Source organism: Sinocyclocheilus rhinocerous, unplaced genomic scaffold (genome assembly GCF_001515625.1).
Source record: "Sinocyclocheilus rhinocerous isolate Xijiao unplaced genomic scaffold, SAMN03320098_v1.1 scaffold2752, whole genome shotgun sequence".
In the NCBI taxonomy this organism is placed as follows: domain Eukaryota; kingdom Metazoa; phylum Chordata; class Actinopteri; order Cypriniformes; family Cyprinidae; genus Sinocyclocheilus; species Sinocyclocheilus rhinocerous.
Window position 1 is genome coordinate 490952 of NW_015632119.1, and position 24966 is coordinate 515917.

Sequence of the window (24966 nt, forward strand, 5' to 3'; positions counted from 1 at the left end):
ATATATATATATAGAGAGAGAGAGAGAGAGAGAGAGGATCCTGTACCACTGACTCATTATTCTCTGCATACAGTAGTGAATATTACATACTTTGCTGTATTAAGAAAGAGTGAATGAGCATGAGTGTGTTTTTTCCCCCGGAATTGAAAGTATTTAATGGACTTTTTTGACATCAGAAGAATTATTTTCATATCATGGATATTAATTGTGATATTAACTAAACATTAGTTTATGCAATTAGCTGTCATGCACTAGAGACATCAAGTTTTTTTATGTTTTTGGAAGAAGTCACTTATGCATTTGCTTGATTTAAAAATACAGTAAAATCTCTAATATTGTGAAATATTATTGCAATTTAAAATAACTATTTTCTTTTTGAATATTTAAAAAATGTACTCCTGTGATGCAAAGCTGAATTTTCAGCATCATTACTCCAGTCTTCAGTGTCACATGATCCTTCAGAAATCATTCTAATGTGTTGATTTGATGCTTAAGAAACATTTTTTTTTTAATATCAATGTTGAAAACAGTTGTGCTGCTTAATATTGTGAAAACCGTGATACTTTTTTTTTCAGGAATCTTTGAAGATTAAAGAAAAATACAGCATTTATTAAAATATTATTTTTTTGTATGCTGTTATTCCTTGCTGAATAGAAGTCATTTCTAAAAAAAAAAAAAAAAAAAAAAAATCTTACTGACCCCAAACTTTTAAATGTTAGTGTACATTTATACCATTTATCAGTCTAGATTCATGCTAATAAAAATACATTTTTAACATTAGTTGTTGTATAAATGAACAGTTATTGTATCATTAATAAACATGAATTAACTGTTGACGACAGTATAAAATCAAAAGTGTTAATCTAAAATTCAATATAAAAATCATATCAACTCATATTAAAAATCATATAACATACAGTTAAAGTATTTGTATCCGTGAGTGAAGATCTCTAAATTTGAAAGCGACGTGTGAAATTGTATCCTATTATCATATATCATGTTCTTCAAATTTTCTCATTATGGCAAAAATGATCATGCATATCTCCAGGATATGCAGAATCTGCTTAGATAAAGGAAAGACGCTCAATGAATAATTCATTGCAGAGAAATCCAATAGCTCAATCTAAACTTACTTGACCTTAATTTGAACAATCCCGAATAATATGATCTCTCTCTCTCTCTCTCTCTCTCTAGATCATGCGGCCTGCAGTGAAGTCATCAGCTGTAGTTTAGCTCTGCACAGACACCTGTTGAGTGTGTCTGCAGGCCACGTTCAGCTGAGTGTCACGGATGCGCCGCAGGTCGAGACCACACCAGAGGAAGCCGTGTTTCACCAAGCGGTCGTTGTGCTCTCTTGCGCCTCCTACAGGAACCAGATCCTACATGTGTTTCTGAGACCTGCTCTGTTAGCGGTGGCCATGCAAAGTGCAAACTCCAACAGAAAAGGTGTGAGAGAAATATGTTTTATAAACGTTACTTGTTTTTCTCTGGATTAGTAGATTTGACCAATCACAAAGTCATTTGTGTTCTAGACGACGTCTACAACTGTTTCAACTTTCTGAGAAACATGTTCTCCAGTGAATTTATTCTTTGCCCTGGGGACTCGGTTCAGGTTAGACCACATTCACAAAAATCTTGTCACCGCGATTTGTAACTGAATATTTGAGAATCATTTGAAAGCCAGACTTTTACTGTTTCAGTTGAAACCGAATGAAATCACAAGTCCTTAAAAGAATCTCAGCTCTAGATTGTAATGTCAAATGTCTTTTCATGACATGTTATCGTGTGTGTTTTTGTAGGACTTTGAAGAAGCGTGTTATTTGCTCATGAAGCGTGGAGTGTTGCAGGTATTGGAGCATGAGATTGTGATGTCAGCGAGTGGTCACAGCACCCTCGCTTTCCTGTCTTCGGTTCTGGACCCCTTCTTGCAGGGATACCAGGTGACACCTCATACACAATGTGCAAATGTATACTGCTCTGCTGCTCAAAAGTTTGGAGTCAGTATGATTTTTTCATCTTCAGTTGTTTTCAACATTGATAATAATATGAAATGCTTCTTGAGCAAATCAGCATATTAGAATGATTTCTGAACGATCATGTGACACTGAAGACTGGAGTAATGATGCTGAAAATTCAGCTTTGCATTGCAAGAATATTTGACAAAAAATCTATTAAAATCTATGAAAAGTAAAATATATTAAAATAGCTTTTTTTTCCACAATATTAATATTTTTACTTTATTTTTAATCAAATAAATGCAATCTTGTTGAGCATAACAGACTTGTTTCAAAAACAATAAAAAAATCTTACTGAGCCCAATCTTGTGATTTTAGTGACCTGTACGCATTTTGCGTAGCGGGTACGCATTTTGACCTTAAAGTACACTGGTACGATTTGTCACTCTAAACTACGCAAAAACCCGGTGACCTGTCCACGCGCAGTAAACAAGCAACAGAAAAAGATGAGGAGTTCAACCAAATATAATTGCGTATACGTTACGTCATTGCGTGATTACTTAAATGAACGGGTGAATCAGTTATTTGAACCAGTTCACGGAAAAGATTCATATTTCCCCATTTGCCTGAGGCTATGGATTACAGGCAATAATGTTCAGTTTCTTGCACAGACCAATCGTTTCACTTCATAAGATCTCAATATGTCGTCAGGAGTCACAGGTATTTATTTTGTCTTGCCTGATATGATTTTTTTGACTCTCAAAGTGACGGTAGCCGCTTTGCATTTTATGAATTACCAAGGATCATGATTTCAGCTAAAAATCTTCTTTTCTGTTCTACTTATGAAAAAAGAGTCACCTACACATTGGATGACCTGAGGGTAAATTAACAGCAAATTGTCATTTTTGGGGTAAAATATCCCTTTAACTAGTAGGCCCTGTATAAAACTGCTTATTTATTAATTGTTTTCACATAGGAAACATTTTAGGTTTAATTAACTGCTATTGAAGGTCATATTAATTTGTGTGTGTCTTTGTGCAGGTGGTGAGCCGCTATCTGTGTGAGGAGACTAATGAGAACCTGACGGAGAAGGAGTTTATTCCTGCTGTGAGGAATTTTGCACTGAAACTCATATTAGCAGGTAACACAGCATGGCAGTGGAGGTTTAAATTGTTTACACACCAGGTCCTGTTTACACCTGGTATTGACATCCATCTAAACTGATCCGATTATGCATGTCCTGCGCTGCGTCCGCTTGTGATCAGATCTGGTAGAGGTGTTGCAATTGTCTCAGACCACAAAAAGCTGATTTTGCGTCGGTTTGAAATTTCAGTCTTCCGTTTTCTCTGTGTGTTTGTCATCATGGCATCAGGCCGTCTGAAGTGTTATGAAGCTTTATCCTCCGACCTGCAGAAGAACGCTCTAGCAGCTTTTCTGAGGCTCAAAGCCGTGATGAAGGTCAAAGTGTAAGTCCATCTACATTTAGTCTGTGTTTCATGGGCTTTTGAAATGTTATGGTTGTTTAACTGACGTGAACTCTGTCTCACAGAGGAGATCAGGTGACGCTGAAGGTAAACAAGATTGCAGTGAACTCATTGGAGGATACGCTGGGTAAGAGTGATGTCATATCTCATCAAAATAGCTGGTGGTCAAGTATGGCAATGTTTGAAATAGCAATCTAACATACTAGTCTAATTATATCTGCAGTATATAATGTTTATTGTACACCCAAAGTTAATTTTACTGTAAGCATGGGATACCTGGATCATGTACAGTAGTACTTTGGCAATAAGAAGTATACAGCAGACTACACTGTCTGCAATACTGTATCCCAAAATGCATTGTGGCTGGCAACCAGTGTGATGAATGAATGGGAAGGAAAATTATTTTTCTCTTTCTTCTTAACTTTTTTTATTCGTCTGTTAAGTATTACATAATTTTTACACCAAATTAAATTAAAAATGAAAAACAGTTATTTAGCTTTTAGCATTATTTAGTTTCTGTGCTTAAAAATCCACGTGAAGAGGTCATTTTACTACAAATATAGCATTCTAATGTTTGATTTTTTTTTTTTTCCTGGAATGCCTTCTGTGTCACCAATTTTGTTATTGTCAAGTGTATGTGTATATATATATATATATATATATATATATACAGTATATATATATATATATTACTAAGTTATCTTATCACATACAATTTTTAATAATTGTAGGCAATATTCAGTGTAAACTCTTCAAAATCCTGGTAAATCAACCGGGATAAATAAATTAAATAAATAAATTTTTCTTGTAATATACTGTTAGATTTACACAGATTTAATTGCTGAATTGTTTTGCAAAAGCACACAGAGCATTATAGAGCATTAGATTGTATAAATAAAACTTATATTTTTGTAACTAAAATGACATGCAAAAGACTCCCAATTTATATTTATGAATGCGAATAGTTTTACAAATTACACAAAATTGCTCATTTGCTTAATGTGCTCATGTTTTAATAACTACAGTAGCCTTATGTTTAGATTACCGCTGATATGTGTTCAGAAATAAAGCAAGAAACATACAATTATTATTTTTTTTTTTACATTTTGATGAAAATAAGTACATATCAGGTAAACTTTGAAGGACTTGTTTTATAAGATGGTCCCAAAAACATATTATTATTTTACAAGTACTATTAAAGAATATTTTAAAAGTTATGTATATACAAAATAGTTTGGTCTTTTTTTTAAATTTTAGTTAGAATTTGAATTTTATTTAGTTAGAATTTGAAAGTTGAATTATATTACATGTTTGCAATTACTGTATTGTTTTTATTGAGTGAATGCAACAACAACAACATCTAAATATGTAATGGGTAAAACGTAAACCAGTGCACACACATATTTAAAAATTAAATTATTAAAACATATTTTAAAAACAAACAAAAAATACTTTTTTTGGCCCAGATTTTATTGCTTGCTTTTAAAATGCAGTAATTTGCTCTTAAAAACGTAACGTTTTAAAAGTTTCCTCAGACAGAATTCGTTTGTTTGCCTCATTTTCCACTGTGACCCAGTTCTTGTCTCGCTGTGCTGTAGTGCCATGGCCTGCATGGCCTGCATCTTTGCTCTATTTTACAGCTACGCTTGTTTACTTTTCTTTTCCTCTGTCACACAGGAGGTAAAATTCCTACCCAGAAGCCCATCCTCGCTCGACTGTAGTCGTATACACACACGTGGAGTCTCTGGAGGGCCAAACCAAACTAAACTGCCTTCATTAACATAATGCCAAATTTTGCAAGGTGGCATGGCTTCGCTGACTACAAAGGTTACCTGTCATCGAGCTTTAAAGGGACGTCACGGGTTTGCCATCTGGGACGCCCATGTTACGCTAGAAACACTCTTTTTATCTCTCTCTCTCTCCGACAAGCTTGACAGCAGGTTGCCGTGTCTGTGATCAGCCTTCGATCTTCACCGTGTCTTTATCAGACGAGTTTTAAACTGCTCTGAAGTTGCCAAGTAGATGAAGACAGTGACACTTTTGATTTTTTTTTTCTCGCATTTGAACGACCTGTTACCACCGTTTGTGTGTGTTTTATCTACGTCTGCACTAAAGAGCCTTCGCTTTGATATGAAACACTGTTACTGTTTGTTCTCACTGGATTTGTGTTGGGTCTGTTATCTTTTCTTCATGACTTGTTTGAATTGAACGGTTTTCTTTTGCTCTGTAGATATGGCCGTCTGTTGCGTTTGCTACGGATCAAGGTTTTTAGGGATCATGTTACAAAAATAGGTCACACGAAAGTGTGTTAACTCCTTCAGAGCTAAAGAAAAATTGTCTTTTTGTATCTGCTCTTATAAAAGAAACTTGTAGTTAAAGGAACAGTTCACTCAAAAAAAAAAAAAAAAATTTTTGCTGAAAATTTACTCAGTCACCCTTATGTTGTTCCAACAGCTGATAAAAACATCACAATAATCCACATGACTCCAGCCCATAAATCTGCATCTTTGTAATAAACAAATATATCATTAAGATGTTTTTAACTTCAAACCATTGCTTCCAACTAAAATACGAGTCCTTTATATTGTTTTCTCCAGTGGACTTGGACTTGTATTTTGGCCAGAAGTGAAGGTTTAAAGTTAAAATGCCTTAATGATGGATTTGTTTCTTATAAACAAGCAGCTTTTTACTTCACAAGATGTTAATTGATGGACTGAAGTCGTGTGGATTATTGTGATGTTTTTATCAGCTCTTTGGACTCTCATTCTGACGGCACCCATTCACTGCAGAGGATCCATTGGTGAGCTGAGCAAGTGATGTAAAGCTGAATTTCTCCAAATCTGTTGAAAAAACAAACTCATCTACATCATGGATGGCCTGAAGGTGAGTAAAACTTCAGCTAATTTTCATTTTTGGGTGAACTTCTCCTTGATTAACAGAAAGGCTGTTCTCATGAGCCAAATATGGAGACTCTTTATTGCCATAACAGTGTTTACAGGCCTCTCGTAAACTGCAGCATTTCTGCTACAAAATAATAATGCATAATTAAGCGACAGGTTTTATTTTATGCATTACTGCATTGTTTGGATATTTCACATTATATTTAAATAATTAATACGATGACATATTTTTATTATTAAAAAGGATCAGCCGATACAGAGGCATGTCGCAAATGCGAAATCTCTGTTCGCGCTGTTTAATGTCCCTGTTATGTTTTATTTCAAAGCATTATATCCATTTTTCAGACAAAGTTAAGCTTTTAAAATGATGTGAAGTTGGTGCCGTATCAGTTTCGGTTTCTGTGTTTTTGATTTTTCACACTGCCAACTAAAACTGAACTACAAAGTTTAGATACAGTTATGTGCTGCACTTTTTCTAGGAAAAACAAAAAATCTAAAATTGTGGCCATTGTGTGGATTAGAATGGGAATTCAAGTATATTTTTATCCCATATTTTGGACTGATCATCAGACATTATTTGTCTGTAATCACTGAATGGATGATGCAACTATAAAACACAAGCCAAAAAAAAAGTAAAGCCATAGCATTCATTCACTCTGGGTTTGGGTCAATTCTTGCACAGTTTGTTGAATTAAGTAAAAAAGCTGAAGCCATATTTATGTTTACATTGACAAGCAGCTTTTTACATAATTAGATGAATTCATCTTGTGGATTGAAATGGTTTTGAAAGAATCTGGAAATCACTCCTTTCGACTTTTGGACATTTTGTTTTTTTTTCTATCTATGGGATTGAGTGTCTTTCTAATAATGTTAATATTGTGATTGAACAGTGTTTCCGTCTGATAAATTTGGAGAAATGGCACTAAAACTAAAGATTAAATGTATTACGTGCAACCCAAGTGCTGGCCATATTATGTGTTTTTGTAATATGTACTGTATATGATCAATATTTCTGGTTTTCTCCAGCCATTTGATTACATTTTCTTTTCTTTCCTTTTTTTTTTTTTTCTTTTTTTTTTTTACCCAGCATTTAGTCATCGCTGTGATAGCATAACTGAATTTTCAGCATCAGTACTCACATGATCCTTCAGAAATCATACTAATATGCTGATTTGATACTCATGAAACATTTCTTATGTTGAAAACATTTGTGCTGCTTTTCATTTTTGTGGAGACCACAGATACGTTTGTTTTTCAGGAATCTTTGATGAACACAGTTCAAAAGAACAACATTTATTTGAAATAGAAATGTTTTTACTGTCACTTTTGATCAATTTAATTGGTCCTTATGTAATAAAAGTAATAATTTAATTTCTAAAAATAAATAAATACTGTCATTAAACTTTTGAATAGTAGTCCATGTTGGAAACGTGTCTTTCAAGATAAAGGTCTGGACATCATTCTTTACTATTAGTATTTCACACACATTATAATAGTATATATACTATTATAAGTATATAATAATATAAGAATAATAGCAAAGTTAGTAAAGTCACTGACATTATGCAATAACACAAATGGAAATATATAACACAGTAAATAAAAACTCATTTTAACTTCCATTTCACTCAGGACTCTTCTTTACTAAACTAATTAAAGGTTTTGTTTTAAAATACAATAACACATTTTATTTCAATCTTCCAAATCAAGTCTGAACAATCTGCTGGGAGTCCAATAAAAATCTTAGATTTAGGCAACTTTTATTTAATCCTCATCCTTGCTGTTGTTGTTTAATCAGTCTTGTCCTCTAGATGGCAGACTTGGATGTGGATTTACCAGCTCACATTAAGCAGCCTGTATATTTTGGCCAGTTCGAGCCTTGCACCAAATTTGTGCAGCCAAGTAAAACATTTTACTCATATTTCCTTTTCATTTCATTCATCTTGTCAACAGGATATCAATCACTATGGCAGCAATCTCTTCCACTGAGCGCACAGGACATGTCTACCGCTGGTTCTTGACATTTCCAGTGTTCATGCTGTAGCTACAATTCGGCATATCGTAATTGTATCTGTTTAAATAACAGTGATCCTGTATATCCAGGTATGCACATCAGTCTGTTTCTCATGAGAGCACCTGGAGATTTGGTTTGGTGCTCACACTGCACACATTAAATATAACTTTAAACAATAAAATCATTTAAAATAGTAATAATAGTATTATTGCACTTTTTTATTTTTCTATAAACAAAATAAAGTGTGATAGAAGTATATTTTAAAATAATAAATAAAACATTAAATAAAAAAATACAATTATTTATAGTACACGTAAAAATACAATGTTAATATTTACATTTTCTTTTATTTCTCTTTCTTTTATATTTTTATATGAATTTTCGTTATTTTTCAAACCTAAATTCAGCAAGCTTTTATTTTGGCGGGTTGCCTGCAAGCGAAGCGCATCAGTAGTGAACGAAATTTCATTTTTGCTCTGAAACCGACAGCACATATCCTAGATTTATGCTTTCAGTTCGAATGGAAATCTTAGTCGATCTTAAACGGTGATTGATTGTGTATTAACAGCTGTCAATCATGTCCATATGCAAATGAGCGGTCTGAACATTTACCCAGCGCATTTTTTATATTGGTCGCGCATGTGCAGTGTGCGCACTATTATGTGCATTGCTGTGTATCTCTTCTTATTCATACATCCATAGTTTTATTTGATTGATTAGCCTCATTTAGCAAAACACATTCATCAAATTAAAATAAGCAGTGAAGTCCTGCTGTTTATTCTGCCATGTGGAACTGGTAATATAGGATTGGCAGTAAAATGTCATGGCAAATTAAACAACCCCTACTTAATCTGAGTACACTGCATTTTCATAACCAGAGCGCTTCTCCAGGGGGGGCCATCAAAATCCGCTTTAAAATGTATTCATTTGAATGGAAGTCAATAGAGGAGATGCTCCAGTATGCTAAATAAACACATTTTGTGTTGAAAAAGTCTGTCTTGTTATAAATGTTGCACCTTGCAACTAATCTTCACATGCTCTGCTTGCTATAGCCTATCGGAAGTGAGCTATATGTGGGATCTGCTACAAAAAATAGCTGCTTTATAATAGAAATCAAAGATTTGTTTACTGCACTAGTACACATTCATTTCTATGGTCAATTAACAGGCAGTGGTTACTGGCTTTTGTGAAACGCTGAAATTACGTCATAGCTTGTATATGATTTACTTTCAAGACTCGTTCATTTTGACCAGGTTAAACTTTTTACAGTGACACACACTCAGAGTTTCCACCTCTACCAGAAAATCTCTGATGAAACCGAGACTTTGAAGTCTGTTCAGTGTCATTCTGTCTTAAGGTCACATCTAATTGTCACAGCCCAGACTTTTTGTCCTTTTTTTTTCAATGTCACTGGACATGTTATCAATGTTTCATTGTCTGATGTCTAAAAGTAAGACGTCACATGTTTAAAAAAGCGGTGCAGACAGTGGGGGTTGCACACACATGCTGGGTGTGATGTTGGAAAATGGCACTGGCTAAGCTCATGAATATTAAAAGGGTTATGAACAAATAAGTGAAAATTATGTTTTACTACATTGATACACAGTAAATATGTGATATATTTATGCGCAAATGAAATCAGGTCTGTATAGAGTATTTGCCCGTGTGCATACCAGTGTTTGGATGAATGAATAAAAATGCAGTCTGAAAGAAGTCTTAATTTCTACTGAGAAATATGCATTGTAGTCATTATATATTCGCTTGGTTATTTTTAAAGCTATCTTATATCATCTTAGTCACTTTATGGTGTAGTTATTCTTAATCATGAAAATGTTAACTTTTTTTTTTTTAATTACATTTTATTGTTGAAGCTAAAAATGGTCAAATTAAACAGTTCCGTTTTTTTTTTTTTTTTGCATTCCAGTTTGCATATTCTATGTCATTTTCTAGTATAAGCAGTGTGAGTGTGTTCACACTGAAAATTCCAGTAGGAAGTGCACTTCAAATATGGGAATCATGCACTTATTTAAGAAAGAAAAAAAATGAAAGAAAGAAAAAAGAAGGAATGTTGTGGAATGTTGGACACTTCATGCATTTAAAGTTGCCATATGTACATTTTTCACTGTACTAAACAATAAAAATACCATAATATGTTCGCAGATATTTAGGAGCCATGCTAAGTTCACGTGCTTGTTTCTACGAACCACAGTGCTACATTTTTACTTGTGCATTCTGTGTCAGAATGTGCGTTTTTGTTTTGGTCTGTGTGACTCCGCCCACTGCCAATTTACCCAATAGTGTTTCAACATCCTGGGTTGCCAGCTCACGGAAAACACAGCAAACTCACCAAACTCACCAGCAAACAGCAACTGAAGCAAACGAACTGGGGCCAGTTGCATAAACATAGCCACTATGTTAAGATTGTGTCTTAAGAACTAGTTTGACCAACTAGCAGTTAGCCAAGGGGTAACCACTTTTAAAATTCGTACTTTTAAAATTCAGTTTAGACCAGTCTATTTTTTTGTAACTGATTTAAAAAAGTTATGACCAGTCTATAAAATAAATTAAAAAATAACATGACAAAATTTTAAAGACTAGTCTAAGCAGTTTATGCAACCGGCCCCTGGGTCAGAAATTGCAGATTCTTCCCAACCTAAAACATAACAGGGCGACGTTTTTGCGATTATATGATATTCAGAAAACAGGTACCGACCCAGGTACCTTAGCAACCACATAACTACACCCTAGCAACCGCCCCGGGTACCCTAGCAACCGCCTTAGCAACACCCTAGAAACCACCCCGGGTACCCTAGTAACCACATAGCAACACCTTAGCAACCACCCCGAGTACCATAGCAACTGCATAGCAACACCCTAGCAACCACCCATGGTACCCTAGCAACCACTCCAAGTACCATAGCAACCACATAGCAACGCCTTAGCAACCATCCAGAGTACCCTAGCAACCACAATGTATCAAACTTTAAGCTTTTAAAACTACTTTAAACTTCAAACTATTTCAGACTGACCGTCAAACTTAAAACGTTTAAAACTTGTAAATCTTTTTAAAACTTTTCAAACTTTTCTAACTTTTTAAACTTCTTAAAACTTTTTTTTTTAACTTTTCAAACTTTTTTAAACTTTTCAAACTTTTTTAAACTTTCTGGTCCATCTAAAAAAAACTCTATGACCAGAAGCAAAACACGATTTGACTCACTGGAATTAAGAAGACTGTATTTATATCCATCACAACATTGTTTTCATTCGCGTCAAATTAAATATGTCATCTATGTCATCTAAGTCTGTTCTCTACATTAGACCACGAGCAGCTCTACATAGTTTGAATAGGCGTGAACAGATCCATAGGAACTTGGCATTTCAATTGCTTGGCCTTTACGTCGCTCAGTGTCATATTCACAGCTTAAAATTGAAAAAAAAAAAAATAATAATAATTGGTTTTTGCTTTGCATTTGAATACTCAGGAAATGAGAGGATTTGTTAAAGCAGCCTCCTGTGGTCGGCACAACCAGTCACCGAATCTTCAGGGGATAATTCACCCCGCACCAGCCCTTGAGTCGTTGGACACGCTGTTTCCTCTTCCACTGGGAAGCGGCTCCGTCAGATGAGTGTTCAGGAGTGTCAGCGCCGTGGGAATCTCCATCAGTGCGCTACTGACAGCAAAATAAATAATGATTCTCACATGGCAACCGCAACGAAGTGACAGCCTGGAGATGATTTAATAAAATTCAATACAATCTAATTGAAGTTGTGAGCGAAAGCCTCTTGAGAGCGATCCCTTTCTAGATTTGTCACACCCTCTGAACTGCGAGTTATCACTGTGGGAGAAACATGGATGAACCGCACAGCTGGTGGTTACTGAACTTAAACTGGGTTCACACACTTTACACTTGCCCTCAGCAGAAGGTATGGACTCTTTGTGGTCAAATTGTGGACAAAAAACATGTTTTACGTCCTCTGACAAGATGGAATCATAGTCTATAGTTAAAAAATCTGAGTCTATGTTCATCATAAAGTGCACAATTGAAATCGGGCAGCTTCGACTGCCCAAAATCTGCAGACTGGCTTTGACTTTGGTAACTAGTATAAACTCCTTCAGACTGTAAATTGGGGCAAAAATCTTGGCAAAAGTTGTATAGTGTATTCCAGCCTTTAAAACGTCTTAATGTCATTGCATTCGATACAAAATATCAAAATATCTAACTAAGTGGAATTTATTTAAATAAAGATAGTAAAAGCACACTTTTCAGTCAAAACATTTTACAAAAAAAAAAAAAAAAAGTTTTGAATGGTAAAACAATAGATCTACTCTTTAAAAACTGTATTTGGACACTTTTGGTTGTCAAACGTTAGTAGAACTATTATTGTTAATGAGCTGTAGAACTCAGTCTGTGGTTACTCTGTTAGGATGCCTGTGTGAACTTGATGCCAACTGACTTCATACATCCACTAAAAATCATCAACACATCACCAGCTTATTAAAAAACATTGAAAATTTGAATCTGAGAAGTGAAATGAATTCAGAGAAACTTTTTTATCTATTTTTTATTTGATTATTATTATTAATATTTAAAAAAAAAAAAAAAAAAAAAATAAAAATTCATGGATTTTTAAGTGGGACAATTGCCCATTTAAATTTTTGGGTCATTGGATATTAAAAGTATCAAACCACAATACTTGCTTTTAGTTTAGTTTAGTTTATTTATTTATATAACACAATGAACAGTCGCTGACCATTGTGCTGTACAAAAATTGTAAAAACAATATAAAAAAACATCAAATCCAAACAATAAAATAGCATACAAAGACAAATTACACACAGAGAAACAAGCTCAGGACGAATCACGTATTATAAGCCTTCGCTAAAAGGTATACGTTTTAAGTTTTGCTTTAAACAGAGATTCTGTAGAAATTATTCTTATAGATAAAGATAGGCTATTCCACAGTTTGGGGCGACTATGGCAAATGCCCTATGGGATGAAATGCTGCGTGAAATGCTGTAAACTGCGAAAATGAAGTCTCAAAATCCAAATGAACCGAACAAGATCGACTCGAACTAGACGTCAATTAATGCACGCGTGTCACCTGATCCACATATGCACGGATTCCTTTTTGCATGAGCAATTTATGATATATTAATGCAGAACAGAACATTTTTATTCACAAACATAGAGATTCCACAAACTCAAATTGAAAGGCATTTGTTTGTGTTTAGTAAGATACATGTATAAAATTTATGCAGTACATGGATAATTGTGCGTGCATCTATTAATCATTTTGAGTCTAATATCATCCCATAATGCCTAATCTGCCTTTCTTTTTAACCGTGATCTGGGAACCTTCAACAGTTTCTGATTTGATGACCTTAAACATCTAGTAGATATGTTAACAGTCACAAGTTCAGAAGGTACCAGCCCATTTAAGACCTTAAAAACAAAAAGTAAATTCTTAAACTCTATTCAAAAACAACACTGGCAACCAATGCAGAGAGAGTAGACAGGGAAAAGTGCACATATTTACGTGTGCCAGTAAGAAGTCTAGCAGCTGCATTTTAGACTATTTACAAGGGGTTCATATAGGATTGACCAATACCTATATAAATTGAATTGCAGTAGTCTAGACGAGAAGATATAAATCTTCCTTATATACCAAGAAAGAAGAAACTATAGAAACTGTATAGATAACAATAGCTATAATGACAACTTTAACAATATCAGCATTTACACTAATGGACCATGTTTATTATAATCACACACACTGCAGTTATGTTGTCTACAGCTTTAAATGCTTAAGCTCTTTAAAGTCAGGTGGATTCTGATTGTCAATGTTTTTAATCGCTGATCAGCTGGTTGATCAGAAAAAAAGTGATTCAAATGATATTATCCTTCATCTATGGCATTAAAGGGATATTTCACCTAAAACTAAATTTTTTTGTCATCATTTACTCTCCTTCATGTCCAAAACTGTGGTTTCCAACATTCTTCAAAATATCTTCTTTTATGTTCCACAAAAGAAAGCACATCATACTGGTTTAAAATGTCATGAGGGTGAGTAAATGATGACAGATTTTTCATTTTTGGGTGAACAATGAATGTTATAGCTGTGGTGTGGACTCTGCTGTGCTGTCATAGAATTAGATGAATTATTAAAACTTTGTAGTTAGAGTTATCGTTCTAGTTATAATCCTTGGCGTGAATGATCTTAAGTTGGTTTGCAGGTCAAAGCTGGGTTAAGCTGGTCTTGGAACTACTATATATATACAGGTGCATCTCAATAAATTAGAATGTCGTGGAAAAGTTAATTTATTTCAGTAATTCAACTCAAATTGTGAAACTTGTGTATTAAATAAATTCAATGCACACAGACTGAAGTAGTTTAAGTCTTTGGTTCTTTTAATTGTGATGATTTTGACTCACATTTAACAAAAACCCACCAATTCACTATCTCAACAAATTAGAATACTTCATAAGACCAATAAAAAAAAACATTTTTTGTGAATCGTTGGTCTTCTGGAAAGTATGTTCATAACCTGTACATGTACTCAATACTTGGTAGGGGCTCCTTTTGCTTTAATTACTGCCTCAATTCGGCGTGGCATGGAGGTGATCAGTTTGTGGCACTGCTGAGGTGGTATGGAAGCCCAGGTTTCTTTGACAGTGGCCTTCAGCTCATCTACATTTTTTGGTCTCTTGTTTCTCATTTTCCTCTTGACAATACCCCATAGATTCTCCATGGGGTTCAGGTCTGGTGAGTTTGCGGGCCAGTCAAGCACACCAACACCATTTCAGTCTGTGTGCATTGAATTTATTTAATACACGAGTTTCACAATTTGAGTTGAATTACTGAAATAAATTAACTTTTCCACGACATTCTAATTTATTGAGATGCACCTGTATATATACAGTGTGTGTCAATGCATTTAATGGTATTGAATGCTTATCATCTTACCATATTAATGTACTATGGTATACTCAAACAACACATTGTTTTACCATCATCTGTATGCTAAAAATCATACATTTGGTTGATTATAGTGTTGACTGTAGTTTAGGATGTGCATGTGAAGGTCATTTCACAGCTACACAATGAACCCTAATCAATGTGATGTACGGAAATAACTGCATTTTCCACCATATCTATATGCCTATATTATCTGCTAATTGAGAACATTTACAAGAAAGCATTTCATAAGCATTTCCTAATTCCCCAGAGGAAAGAGAACTACAGATTTTGTTATCTTATGGGAAAAGCAGGATGCATTGAATCAAAGCAGAGCCCATTGATTCATAATGAAGCTTGTTATATCTCAGTCAGATTGGGTAACAAGACTGGAGCATAATGCTTTCACACAGAGAAACCAAGGTCTGAAAACCCAAGACTATATTGATTTTTCTCCCCCCTGTATGATTTGTATGAAGGGGTGCATTTCATCAGGGTTTAGTCATGAAACATCACCTCTCGGCCCTATGGGTAATGTGGCTGTACCGCCCAGGAAATTAAATTAGGAAATTAGAGCCACAGTATTTAAATGAGACTCTCAGCAGCAAATCGCTTCCTGTGTTTTACTGTTCAACATTAACCTCACTGAAAGCACCATGAGGCAATTAGAATCACCAAATCACGTATACGCTAGCTTTCAACGTTTCATTATGTGAATGGTGAGCCATGTATAATTAAAAAAGTATTGATAAACACATACAGTACCTGAACATCAACAGGGCACGGTGCTGCCAGGATGGCTTTAATAATTACAATATCTTCCTATCTCTCTTTCCCGAGGGCCAGAAGTGACCAAGGCATTCTGATATTAGAGGATTATATTTCGCTTATAAGAGGATAAGAGAGGTCATTTTAAAGCAATTACACAAAATGAGCAGACGGTTTCTATTAATCTAGGTTATTTCCTGGTCCTTAAGTGGCACACATGCACAAGTACAATGTAAGTATTACTCTTTCCAACAAGACCATCTAGAGTACTGGTTTCAGATTTTTCAACAAGCACTCTACATGGTTTTGCCCATTAAAAGAACAGATTAAACCGGTTTGGGTGATTTAACGTTCTCATATACATACTACATATAAGTACTGAGTAATATTAATTAACTATATGCACTTACTATATGGTTAGGGTTTGGCTTAGGGTTACTTGCATGTAATTATGCATAATTAATTGTCATTATAATAGTAAGTACATGCAACATGTGTAACAAGGACACCTTAAAATAAAGTTAAAAAAAGATAAAATTAGTACAAAGTTCTAAGAAACATTTTTGTAACCTTTAAATAACGTTTTAATCACTACAGGAAATCTGGACATTTTAATGTTCTTCGAATATTACAAATAAATGTTTAAATAATGTTATATTTTGGGTAAAAATATAATTGGTAGCACTTTATTTACAGTCCTGTTCCGTGTGTCCAATTACAATAAATAAATAGTTCAGTCATGACACTCTAGATGGCGCATTCTGACGGGGTGTTAACGTAACTGATGATATTCAGAGAGTTAAACGACTTAGCACAAGCTGATTGGTTCATGCTGCATATGCAACCAATGAGCTTACTGCCTTGCATTTATATGGCTGGCTAGCATTCACTTGAGATTCCTGCAGTGCGCTTTCAGAGTTCTCCTGGGTAATAACTAGGTACTAACTCTGAACCTGCCCCTAAATCTAACCTTAACCCATATAGGTACATTATACGTACTGTAAAATAAAGTGTAACCATAAAATTAGTAGAATGTTTCAAGAAACATTTTTGTAACCTAAGTAAATTTATAATCATGACAAGAAAACTAGACATGACAACTTTTTAGAAACATTTCAAAACAACGCTTTTTTAAAATTTTTATCAAGTCCCACCCTCTATTTTTTCATATTCACTATTTCACTTCACACAGAAATATGTAATAATAATGAATTAAAGTCAGTGACAACTTTTGGTTGTGGATTACGCAGAAAAACAGTTGTTTTCTGTGGCTTAATGAAGAATGGATTAATTGTTCACCGCAAGACTAGTGTGCTAACAAAGAGTCAATTTTGATTTCATGTGGACTTTAATGAAACAAAAGTACAAAAATCTATATTTCATTAAACTTATTATAAGTAGCCGTGCAATGGGCTGGTATACAATCAGCTGGTAATTATCACAAAATATTACTCAGTTTTTATTATTCAGTATTATTTCAGTATCCCTTGTGTGTGTTACTGCATATGTCCTTGTTTACGTGTCTGCTGTAGTCTCTCTGGAATAAAAACAGATTTACAGCTAAAATGTCTATAGGAAAGCGAGCGAGCGGGGGAGAGGAGCAGAGGAGATATAAAAAAGAGAGCAGGGCCAGAGGTTATCGGTTTGAATCTGGTCACTCAACGCCTACTGAGTGCAGAGGGCAAGTCCTGCAACAGCCCTGGGGAAGAACGGCACACGGAAATGAGATGTACAGCATGTCAAGCGAAAGAAATGCGGAGAGGGAGAGAAGACAGATGGAATCTATGAGCAACTCTGGCCTCAGAGGAGAGCGGGGAGGTCAGCTCATAAGAATTTGGCTGGTGTTACTGCAGAGGTGGTCAGATCCCACATATAGTAACTCTCCCATCATTCCCTTTTTTCATTACAGCCTACACAACACAAGAACCCTATATTACATTCTCCACTTTGTTCTTAACTGGAAAACTTCAGGGGGTCGCATGAAAATCCAAGATAATATTAGTAGTAGTTCATTAATTAAATTTAATTTGTTTTTATTTAAAGCAACAGTACGCCCAGAAATTAAAATTCTGTCATCATTTACTCAACTTGTTTAACTAACTTTCTTCACAAAAAGTCATTTTCACCACTCTTTTTCTCAGGTGAATCATTCCTTATGCCACCAGTGAATTTCCTTCATAGTTCTTTCATACAAATATAGAGAAAAAAAAAACACTTGTGTGTCAGTCAATGAGGATCAACACTGGTGTGCAGTGGGGTACGGCACATCTTAGAAGCCCCCCGCAAAGAACGAGATGGGGCCCCTCCCACCAGCAGTGATGTCATGTATTAAAATGTATTGTGCACCTGCTGCAATTATACTACTGAGTCCGTTTCTCCCATTTACATAACTGATTTATCAGTAATGAATGTGGTGAATTATCATTGCATGCATTTCATGTAGGCTAATGACCAGCGCGGTTCAGTTCATACACTGTCCTACATAAGACTCGCTATAACTGTTTAAAAAAATATACAAGCAAAATTAATGTCTTTCAGTAAGAAAAAGTAAAAAAAAAAGTAAAAAAAAAAAAAAAAAATACTAGGAGAAAAATGAATTAAAGGAATAACTTAACTATATATGCTACATTTTGAGAAAAATTAACTTTCTGTACATATACCAACTCTTGCAATTAACTTATTTATTCTTTTTATTAACTGACAACCACAAACAAGCAAAAACTCTACCGAATCCTTTGCGCTCTCCAAATGTTTTGGTGCGCAAAGTCTTTTTTCTGTCTTTTTTTTTTGGACTGCAGCTATGTCGATGTCTTCTTTCTTGTAACATTGTGCTCCGGAGAAATGTCTTGATCACTTTCAATTTCGAGAATGAACGATTAATTGCATGACAAAATCTGGTGACAAGTCGTCAGTGAACTGCTAAAGCGTTTGCCATTGAAACAGGTCATTGTCAGAGAAGCGCAGCAGCGGACCAGGGCACAAAAACATATAAATATATTTCACTTAAATCATTAACAGATTAACAAAACGAAAGGGGAAAAATTGTGCTGAGTTTTTATTTATTGTGACGCGATCCAAAGTTCACATAGGCCTAAAGGAAAACGAGGCGGAAAGCCGTTTTCTCTATTTTGCAAAAGCTTTGCAGTTTTCTTTTCTTTTCATTCTTTCTTTCTTTTTTTATTATTATTATTTTGACAAGGCTTTACAGTGATGAATGATGTCTTACAGATATAATACAGATTCAGAAAAATACAGATTCTGCTCGAAGTGAACCGATTTATTTTTTCGTTTTTAAGACCTGCTTAAAGCATACGGAGCCCCGCACGTGACATGCACAAAATTTTTTTTTATCGTGAGCACGAATTCGTTTTCTCGTTTTACTAAATCGATATTACTAAATCGTGGCCAGGATTTAGTTGAATCAAATCAACGAACAAATTATTATATTGTGTGCACAATTTACTTAAAAGGAGCCTAAGTTGTGCGCACAATTTAGTAAAATGAGGGAACTAATTATACTGTGCACACGCTTTACTATTGTTTTCCCCCTGCATGTCATGTGTGGGGCTCCATACATAAGCAACTTTAAGCATAAATATATCCACTTCGATTACGGTACGGTTGTCTTAGAAGTATAGTGTTTATGACAAGTGAAATGTGAGAAAAAATAGATTTTCCCGGTTGTTGTTTTAGAACATTAAAGGGGTCATATGATGCGATTTCAAGTTTTCCTTTCTCTTTGGAGTATTACAAGCTGTTCGTGAATAGATAAGATCCCTAAAGCTGCAAAGACTAAAGTCTCAAACCCAAAGAGATATTCTTTATAAAAGTTAAGACTGGTCCACACCCTCCTAAAACGCCTTGTTTAAACACGCCCCCACATGTCTACGTCACGATGTGGGAAGATTTGCATAACGCCGCCCAGATGTTCACGCAAAGAAAGAAGGTGTAACTTTATTGTTGCTGCCACCACCGCCGCCATGTTGTGAAGATGCTGTGTGTTTCGTTGCGAAAGCGAAAATACTTTGTTAGGCCTTCCAAAAGAGGACATGACTAGAACTTCTAGGCTGTTCTGACTCACAGTCTGTAAGTACGTTTTCATATTTAAAGGATTTGCCACTGATGATTCAAACGCGAGTTTTGAGCAGTGTAGAGTAACGCTTGTTGCTTGTTGTTTCTCTGCTCACACATGCAGACCTGGTTTTATGTTTACGCGGCGCCACAAAATAATGTTCTTTTTAGCAACATCATATGACCCCTTTAAGCCCGCTCCACTGCACTACCTTTGCGCTCACGTCTCGTGTCTTTTGCAGTGTCTCGAAGCACTGCCTTTTAGAATGTCCTGCGACGGGGCCCCCACGCACAGTGGGGGCTGCGGGGGTGTCCCGTATGCCACTGCTGGTGTGGTATAAATGGCAGGTATGTAGCACAACTAAAATGTCCCCGTTTGAATTTTGTTAGCTCTTGTTTACTTGTTTGTCACCAAACTTGTTGACTTGCACATTTTATGAAGGGCCACCATTTTTAGCTTCCCTCAGAGATTCCTTTTCTTGAAGGTATGTGTGTATCAGCAGGAGGGCTTTGACATTGGTAGATTCGTGTCCACGGGGAGGGTGGAGTGATGTGTGTGACAGTGTCGGAGGGATCTGTCAATACCTGCGGCTTTGACGAGAAGCACCATGTGTGTGTGTATTTGTTCTTGAGGACAGAGTTTACGCTCAAGTAATCATAATGTGTTCCTTCATGCATTTGATTATGCATAATTGTGTGGTCAACAAATTATTTTTCAAGGTTTAGACTCAAGGTTATTACTCATTCAGCATTAGTACAGTTGTTTGTTGATCAATCAATCAATCAATCAATCAGTCAGTTGTTGTCTTTAAGATGTCATTCAAGTACTTTTGTCACAAGCCTGTTGTCTCATAAATGAATAGTGTTTTCTGACAAGCCAATATTCCAACCCAATTTCACGATAATATATAACTGTTTTACAAGTGTGCATTTCATATGAAAAATATAAAAATATTATTAAAAAAAAGTATGAAGCCTCATCCCTAAGCCCACAGCTTAACCAAGCGTAGAGAGCAGATTGTGTAAAAACGTACAAATGAGGTTGCATGAATTTATATGAATTTGCAATACATCAAATTAGTTACAAATTGTAGTGGGACTGTGTTGGATATTCTTCATGGTCAGAACACAAATGTGTATATAAAAAATTGTAAATGATGGCAATTCCAACATTTATAACTAATATCATCTGGATAAAAAGTTTGTCAAGACAAACTTTGATGCTGGCCAACAAAAGACAAAAGTATATAGTGTCCCACCTGCCTCAGTATTAAGTCCATATGGTACAATACAGGACCAATATTGACAGGGGTTTAAGGCAAATATTACACATGTAATACATTTATTATTTTTTTTATTTGTAGCATCTGAAATATTATTAGTTATATATTATTAGTGGTACTTGCTTTGGCACTATTGTTATTGTTCATAAATGGGTGATTCTTCAGCTTCAGGATTGTATTTGTATTGTATTTATTGTTATTGTGCATTTGTTGGTTTATGTCGGTTGATTTTTATGAAAACAGATTTCAGCTTTTGCTATATGAACATCCTAAACTTACTTACGTACTTTAAAATATGAATAATTATGTTTAAAGCAGTGATGAAAGATAATTATTTACCGAGAATGCAACAGTGTCATTGAAGTATGAAAAATGAGACGTGTGAAAAATCACGTCTCTTGGTAAAAAAATCATTGCACTCGTTAACAGAATATTTGTATTGTGAATCATTTCCAATCAAGCAGAAAGTTTGTCAAATGTATTTAGGAGAGCAAGGCAAATGAATCATCTGGCACGAGTATGAAAGAAATTAAATTGTGTAAACAATAATTCCTTCTAATGGTCAATTTAATTCATGACTCTGTTCCTGAAGGATGCATTAATGGACCCTTAAAAAAAAAACAATGGCTTGCTAAACCCCCCACCCATTCTTTTTTAGCATCACAGCCAAGTTTTAGGAAACAGTGAGGCTGATGAGGCAACCGCACACTTCACCTTCTTGGAAAAAGCAGTGTTGTTTTTAATGCTAATTATCTTGGTGTTACCGCTGGTGTCACTGGTGTGATTTTGTGCAATCACACTGATAACAGGTGGCCAGATGGCATGCCACTTCTAACAAAGTGACAAGAAAAATGCTGCGGTTGAGTCTTTGAGTGGATTGAGAATCAAATCAAGTGCATTTTTAATATGCGTATAAATTACAGAAAAATGTTACTGAAGAGAAACATGGCCTGCACAGCTGAAATGAACAGGTTTAATCATTAACATCAGAGAGTGTTGATTAGGATTAATCGCGATCAGGGACTATGCCAGCGAGCTCATGCCAGGAATGGAGATAATGTTATTGGAATGCTGAAATTAGGTTGTGGAAATGTTGTTAAAGGTCTCAGGCTGTACGACCAATAATGCAGTGTGAGAGGAACAAGTGCTTGTGCAAGTGTGTGTGTGTGTGTGCATGTTTAGGTTTCTCTTCTTGTGTGCATTCTACTACAGAGCAGAAGATCAACATGAAACCACAGTTAGCTTTCTGATGGTCATGCATCTTCAATGCACACTCTGATTTAATGTCTACCATGCTGAATTAAATGGTCTCTTGAGGCCTACCAAGGCCTTTTGCACATACTGTGTTGATTACACACCCACAACAACATTGGAATTTTTACCCTCGACCTGCCTGTCAATAGTCTGACCTTTTCTAAATGTGTAATATATATCAAATTTAGCCATGAAACTCTAGATGGCGCAGACTGATTATATGCATCATGTAATGCATGGCACAAGCTGACTGGCCTCTGCTGAATTTGCAGTCACTGAGATGCTTGCTCAACATTTAAATGGGGTGGTTCAGTGTTTGTTCAGTGTAAGTTTATCCTGCAGTGCGTTATCAGAGTTCCTCTGAAACCCTCCACCTCCCCCAGCTCCACCTGTCTAGATCTGCTATAGGATTTATGTATGCATATTCATGCAGCAGCAGCATATTCTACATGTTCACCAGCAGCAGCATGTGCATTGGAGATCTAGTTTGCCCTTATTTTTATATTAAATAGACTGAATAGACTTTTAGGATTGAAAATTGACATTCAACAAACAAAACATTTTACCTGACTCTCTGGAGTCGGTATATTTGAAAATGTATTTAGCCTTTTGCCTTCTTAGACAGAATATTGTAAAAGTGGACAGGACACAATGGGAGGAAAAAGAGTAACAGGGTCAGTGAAATTAGTTTTTTTGTGTGTGAAAACTTAACTTTTTGGCCAATGAAGCTTTTAGCAATTATTTAAAATGCATCTGATCACTCTACACAATTATCTAGAAACAATGTGAATGAACACCACAACAGCTTAAGCAGCAAACTTTGCAAAACACAACATTTATGTCACTGCCAAAACTTTCAGCCATGACTGTATGTCCAGATTTGACTCACTTCTAAACATCTTTCCATTAACAACAGTCTTCTTGCAGATTATTTTATTATAATTACAGACACAAATGTTATGTACATTTATGACACTATACTTTGAGTTATTTTACACAGAAAACTAGTAAACACTGGTGCAAGGGTGTTTATAAAACAGCTGATGATTTTTGACCAAAATCAATCTCTATACATATTTTTTTTCCTCTTTTGGAAAGTCATGGATATGCAATAATGGATTTTTTCTTTTGCTTTTGAAACAAATGGAAACTGTTATGATCCCAGCCTGTGCTCCCCTATCTCGTGTTTGTGTACTCTAATTTTGAAGTGTTTCTGTTTCTGTTCCCCATTGTTTCCGTTTTCGCTTCCTATTTTCCCTTGTTCCTTTGCCCACCTTGTTTGTTGTCATGGTTTCCCTTGTTAGTTTCCCTAGTGATTGATTAGCTCCACCCCCTTGTTAATCTCGTTACTTTGTGTGTATATATTCCCCTATGTTTCAGTGCTTGTTTGTGAGTTGTTGTCTCATGTAGATGCTTGTGTTCCTTGTTCCCGTGGTTTCCTGTTCTCCTGTGTACCCGTGTTTTGTTAGTTTCTTTATTATTTAATAAACTCTGCTTGCACGTGGATCCGCTTGTTCTCGTCTTGGTACTACTCTCAGCATTACAGAAACACAAAAATGGTATCTGCTATGGTCTCCCATTTACTTCCACAGCAACACAACGGCTATAGTTTACTTCAGTGGTCCAAACCCAAAAATAAATTATTTTCACAATTCTTGTGCTTGTAATTCTTATGAGGAAATTATTTATACTTCATTTTTAGGGTCTTCAGAGCAACATTTCTGTAGAAATGTTCAGTTTCTTTGCAGTGTTGCGGTATTGTTTTTAAAAACGTGATGTGTGAGCACATACACTCATATACGCACACCCTCTCCAGTGCATACACTTCATGACAGAGGCCAGTATTACATGACTGATAGCATTAAATTGCTTTTATCCAAGTTTTTATCAGGATTTACCGGCCCCTAGCACCATTGGGTTCCGGCACCTCTGTTTCAATAAATCACGCTGGTGAGTGGTGCAGCACAGCAGAGAGAGAGAGAGAGAGAGGCTAAGATTGATGACTTGACCAAAAAACTGATGCCAGAACAGCCACACAGCGTTCTGGTGGAGAAACATATGTACATTTTTAGGCCATAATGGAAAATGTCAATCTCAGTGAATGTGGGCTGGAAACTGTATTTTTCATTCCAGAGAAATGCCCACTCATTTCCTGTTTACAGACCTCTGCTCAATCTCTCAGCACGGACGGAACGACAGGCGACGGGTCAGGGGTGTCTGTAATATCAGTGGCGGATTAAGACTCTTTGGTGCCCCTGGGCAACGACACCTAGAGTGCGC

The 24966-nt window shown here is 35.5% G+C and overlaps 1 protein-coding gene across 1 annotated transcript in view; it reads left to right on the forward strand.

Annotated features, from left to right (window-relative positions):
- LOC107742213 (dihydroxyacetone phosphate acyltransferase-like) overlaps nt 1-5859 on the forward strand; it is a 21457-nt gene extending 15598 nt beyond the window's left edge. The window contains exons 10-16 of the mRNA XM_016555110.1: nt 1195-1446; nt 1533-1612; nt 1800-1940; nt 2997-3096; nt 3328-3421; nt 3505-3566; nt 5117-5859. Coding sequence (XP_016410596.1) covers nt 1195-1446; nt 1533-1612; nt 1800-1940; nt 2997-3096; nt 3328-3421; nt 3505-3566; nt 5117-5160 — 773 coding nt within the window. The 3' untranslated portion in view covers nt 5161-5859. The remainder of the gene's footprint in view (nt 1-1194; nt 1447-1532; nt 1613-1799; nt 1941-2996; nt 3097-3327; nt 3422-3504; nt 3567-5116) is intronic.
- The last annotated feature ends 19107 nt before the right edge of the window (nt 5860-24966 follow it).